General features: G+C 53.2%; 1 protein-coding gene across 3 annotated transcripts in view; it reads right to left on the bottom strand.

The window, feature by feature from the left end:
• Positions 1-3,402: 3,402 nt before the first annotated feature.
• MORN5 (MORN repeat containing 5) overlaps positions 3,403-4,790 on the bottom strand; it is a 27,646-nt gene continuing 26,258 nt past the window's right edge. For all 3 annotated transcript variants that reach the window (XM_077769813.1, XM_077769814.1, XM_077769815.1), the window contains one exon: positions 3,403-3,590. In XM_077769813.1, the coding sequence (XP_077625939.1) occupies positions 3,511-3,590 (80 nt within the window). In that variant the 3' untranslated portion in view covers positions 3,403-3,510. The remainder of the gene's footprint in view (positions 3,591-4,790) is intronic.

Here is a 4,790-nt window from a genome sequence, read left to right as displayed (position 1 = left end):
ATGGTCCCATTGGAGAAGGATGTGGCATACCGGGCTGGGGGAGGCATGAGCTATTTTAAGGAGAGGAAAGAGAAACCTCGGGGTATGTACGGAGACTCTGTTCCTACCTAGTTATCCAGCATATACTGGCGGAGATGGTGTTTGAGATGCATGACGGCATTTCTGAATGTTTGGGGGTTAGCATTGGGGGCCCTCACTGCCTACTTGTTGACTCCTGATAGGGGCGCTTGGGTCATGTCTTCCTTGGAGGGAGCACTTGATGGTGGGGGGGTGGGGAGAGCTGGAGAAACAGAGGCCCGGGACATGGCAGTAAAAATGCAGATTCTGAACCTGGCTCTGAGTAGGGAGAGGGTACCTGCTGCCTAGGTGAGTGTGCCAAGCCGAGGGTCCCGGTGGGCCCTGGTGGGCTTCCCCACCAACCCCGCCCAGAGCCAGTCCCCCCCACTCCCGAGAATGCAGGCCAGACACAGCTGTGCTCACATCCACCCTGTTCTGCTGCAACTCTACCACCCCAAACAAAAGGGCTTGGGCTGCACAAGACCATGATTTATGTTTTCAGGGGACGCCCATTTGTCCCCACCTTCTCCTGTAATTTCAGAATTGCTTGGTGCCCCGATGCATTTCCCACTAGAGGCTGCTGGTAGGCATGCTCTAGCCCGGATCCTCCCTCCTGCTTTGGTTAGCCTGATCTGTTGCTCTTGGAAGGAGACCCTAGGACAGGGAAAGCAAGTTCATGGCACATGCGTATCCGCTGTCCCTGTTGTCAGAGGTGGTGGGCGTCGCTAATCGATTGCATCTCCCTGTCTCTCTGAGTCTGGATAAGGTTTTGATATTGAAGCTGGCACTTAAAACAAAAACCTATTTGCCTTTCTTGCTCTGGGACCTGGAGGAGGGCCAGCCCCGGGTATGGCCCAAGTTGGGAACCTGCTTCCTTTCCCTTCTGAAGACTGTTCCAGGTGGCTCAGGGCCAAGAGAAGGTGGTACCAGAATGCGGTCAGTGCAGCTCAGTTCAGAGCTCATCCACTGAGTAGCTTGTACCTGGCCATGGCACAGGGGGCTGATGTCAACAAAAGGAGCTCGGGCCTGATCCTCGGTGACTGGGGAGCTCTGTTCCCATTGATTTTTGCTCCTGATGTCGACGAAGCTCTGAGCACAACCATGTGGTAAGTGGCCAGCCAAGCCCAGCCCAAGTGGATCACCTAGTACCCACTCTGCCCTGAGCTTCTTCCCACCCCAGGGTCTGTTCCTCGCGTGGATCATGTGGCTGTAGCATTTGCCATTCAGACAGCTCTCCACTAGCCTGTTAGAGCAGCCTGGGAACACACAGGCCACCAAGACTATTTATTTAAATACAAAACAGAGGGAGAAAACACACACACGGAAAAAAAAATTGTAAGCACTTTTTTTGTAAAACCAATGTCTGTTTTGTTACATACCTTTCATGTTGTGCTTTGTAAATGTCCTATTTGTGTAATAAATAAAGTTAATGCAAGTAGAAGTGCTGGCACTTAAATCCAGAACATGACGGGATTCCATTTCTTTCCTGGTCTCTGGTTAAAGGCTCCCCACGACGGCCCCGCAACTGCCGGAAGCCCATGTCCGAGCCACTGCCGGGGGCCCACCCAAGTGTCTGGGCTGCCAGACACTGCAGCCCCCCTTCTTGGACAATCAGTACTATTTCCCAATCAGTCACCTGTGTGTTTCTTGTCCAGTCTAAGCTTTGTAGGCGGCCCGACTGGCTACTGTCCTGCATGTCACTCCTGAACACACGCTCTCTGCTGGGCCCTGTGCTGGCTCTGCAGGCTCAGAGAAGGGCCCAGTGCACGGGCCACACAGGAGCTGTTAGAGGGATCCGATGCTATAGCAGGTGGATCCCTCCAACATGCCGTGAGGGCCAGGATAGGGGATGTTGGGGCCAGATTTATCAGCTGAGAGGTTCACAGAATAGGTGCAAAAGAGATGTTGATGGGGCGCCTCGGTGGCTCAGTCAGCTAAGCGTCCGACTTCAGCTTAGGTCATGATCTCATGGTTCATGGGTTCGAGCCCCGCGTCGGGCTCTGTGCTGACAGCTAGCTCAGAGCCTGGAGCCTGTCTTCCGATTCTGTATCTCCTTCTCTTTCTGACCCTCCCCTGCTCACACTGTCTCTCTCTCTCTCTCTCTCTCAAAAATAAATAAAACATTAAAAATAAAAAGAGGAGATGTTGGGAGGCCAGGGAAGGAAGTGCAGAGGGGCCTGTTTGGAAGGTACAGGAGAATTTGGTATGGTGAATTGAAAGGGATATGGGATGGGAAACAGGGAGACAAGGCTCTAGCTTCGATACGAGTCTGGGTCTCGTACTGGCCTTATTGGGTTCCAGAGCCATCACAGAATATGGGGAATGAGAGGCAGTATCTTTCTGCTTGCTGCCAACTTTTCTTTTAGCAACTGTTGGTTCAAGCCAAAGCTCTCGAGGACAGGAGGAGTGTGGCCGTGTCCAGTGCAGAGGCTTCCCACCCCTGACCCCTGCATAGAATTATTCATAAACCTCAGCTCAGGTTGTACTTGGTCATCACCCCTGCAGGACTGCTGTCGTTATTAGTTGTTTCATTCAGCATCCCAGACCCCATCTCTGCCCCTCCCTGCCTTTTTCTGGTCCACTTACCAAATGTTGATTTAGATACGTGTGTATCTTTGAAAAAATATTTTAGTTTAGTTTTAGTTATGTGTGTGTGTGTGTGTTCTTCTTTACATGAATGTCCCTTCTGTTTTCAAAACACAGTTTGGAGACCCCTGTGGAGCTCAACCCTATCATTCTACAGAGGTAACTATTTCCCCGGAGGGGACAGGTAACCACTCAGGACCCCGCCCCCCATGGTGCAGCTGAGTGTGCCCAGGCCAGCCTCTGACTCCTAACTCTGACTAGCACGCCAACTCTGGCTCCCTGGTTTGAGGGTCAGTTTTCTGCCCCTGCAGACCTTATCAGAGCCTTCACAGGCCTGCCTTCTCCTAGCAGCTCTTAGTGAGCCAGGAACAAAGGGGCGTAGGTTGGGTCGGGGCGGAGGGGGGGTGGAGCGGTGCTGCTGAATGCAGCAGCCTCTACGGAGGGACCGTTATGCAAAGATCCAGGATGCTTGTGGCCCAAGTGTGGGCCTGGAACGTGCCATCCCTTCCTCTTCTGGTTTTCAGGTGACATGTGATCTTCGGGAAACATGTGATGTTGAGGAATACCGGGGAAATAAGACTGCCTGAGGGAATGCAGCTGGGAGTGCACACTGCCAGGCCCCATTCCCAGAGGCTCCGACCAGCATGTCTAGGGTGGGGCCCAGAAATAGCTAATTTGCACTCTGGCCCAGGTGATTTTGGTGCTGGTAAAATGAGGATCCCCTCTCTAAGAAAGGGTCTCAAGAAGTGCACTTGGGGCCACTGAGTGCAGAAAGGCTTTATTCCTGGGTCAAAAGTCAGGGTCTGCAGCTGCAGGCTGCCTACAGGGCCAGGGTGTGGAGACCTCTCATGGGGGCCGCTGCAGAGCTCACAGCTTGGGTCGGTGACCCACGATTTCGTCCCAACCCTTGCGGCACGTCTTGATGATCCACTCGTGCTCATCGTCATCTGCAAGGGAAGAGGAAGGGCTGGTCATGCCCGGGGTCTGCTGGGCCTTCTCTGCCCTGGGAGACCCGCGGACGGGGTTGGAGCTGGGGTACATTCCAGCACGGGGTGGGGGTGGCCCTGGTGGCCAGTCTCTTTAGCTCTGTGCTGGGCAGGAACAGACCTTTCATGAAAACAGAGTCCTCCGGTCGCCTGCAGATGCCTGGTCTTGGGGAAACGGAACACAAAGGAGTTTACAGATGGTGGATATTGCTGATGGGGGCAGGCATGGGGTCTTCTGGCCACTCTGAGCTGGGCATCCCTCACAGGCACCCAGACAGCAGCTTGCTTGGGCATTTGCTGAGTCTGATACCCGCAAAGGGCACCCTCAGATCAGCCAGTCCAGGCCTTGCCGGCAGTGCCGGCAGCCCGAACCTTCGGAGCTTTGTTTCCTTTCTGGCTTTTCCAGAACCCAGAGAAGGGAGCCTTGGGTTCCCTTCTGAGAGCCCGTGATTCCCTGGTAGGAACCTGACACCTCTGATGACTCACTCAGGACTCAACGTCCTTTCAGTGGAGAATAGAGAGGAGGAAGTCATGTTCCTGTGGGCCCCACTCATTGGCGTCCCTTAATTTAATCCTTGTGATCCCCTGACGGCAGCAACCCTGCCATTCTACAGATGGATAAGTAGGCTCAGAGAGGTCAAGTCACTTGCCTGCAGCCAGAGGTTGGTGCGTGGGAGAGCCCAGACTGTAAGCTTTGGTTTGTCTGACTGCAAAGTCTGTGCTGTTTTTTAAACTTAGAGTGAAACCCAGTCTTTAGTCCCAGCACACCACAGCCCTCTCTGGGGCAGGGAAGCCCCTTTGGGGACAGATTTCCCCCCATAATCCCTCAAGCCCACGCCCAACCAACGACAGAGACCCACTTTAATGCTGGGATCTATGTCCCTAAAAATGCATGCCGCTCTGTAAATGTGTGCTGTTGTTTTGTGTACCAATGTGGTTTTAATTTACCACCATAAATGGCATTGTGCTGTGAATTTCATTGTGTCTTACTTTTTTTCACTCGACACTATAGTTTCAAGATCTAGTCTTGTTACTAAGTGTACATCTAGTTCTTTGCTTCCTATTGCTGCCTAATACTCCGTGGTGGCTTCCGTGATGTTCTACTATCCACCTTTTAGGTGGTAGACACCCAAGGACCCCCCCCCCCCCCCAACCCCCGTT

This window comes from Crocuta crocuta, unplaced genomic scaffold, assembly GCF_008692635.1.
Source record: "Crocuta crocuta isolate KB4526 unplaced genomic scaffold, BGI_CrCroc_1.0 scaffold95, whole genome shotgun sequence".
Taxonomy (NCBI): Eukaryota; Metazoa; Chordata; class Mammalia; order Carnivora; family Hyaenidae; genus Crocuta; species Crocuta crocuta.
Note: the sequence above shows the minus strand (reverse complement) of the source record. Positions and strands in the feature narration are given on the sequence as shown.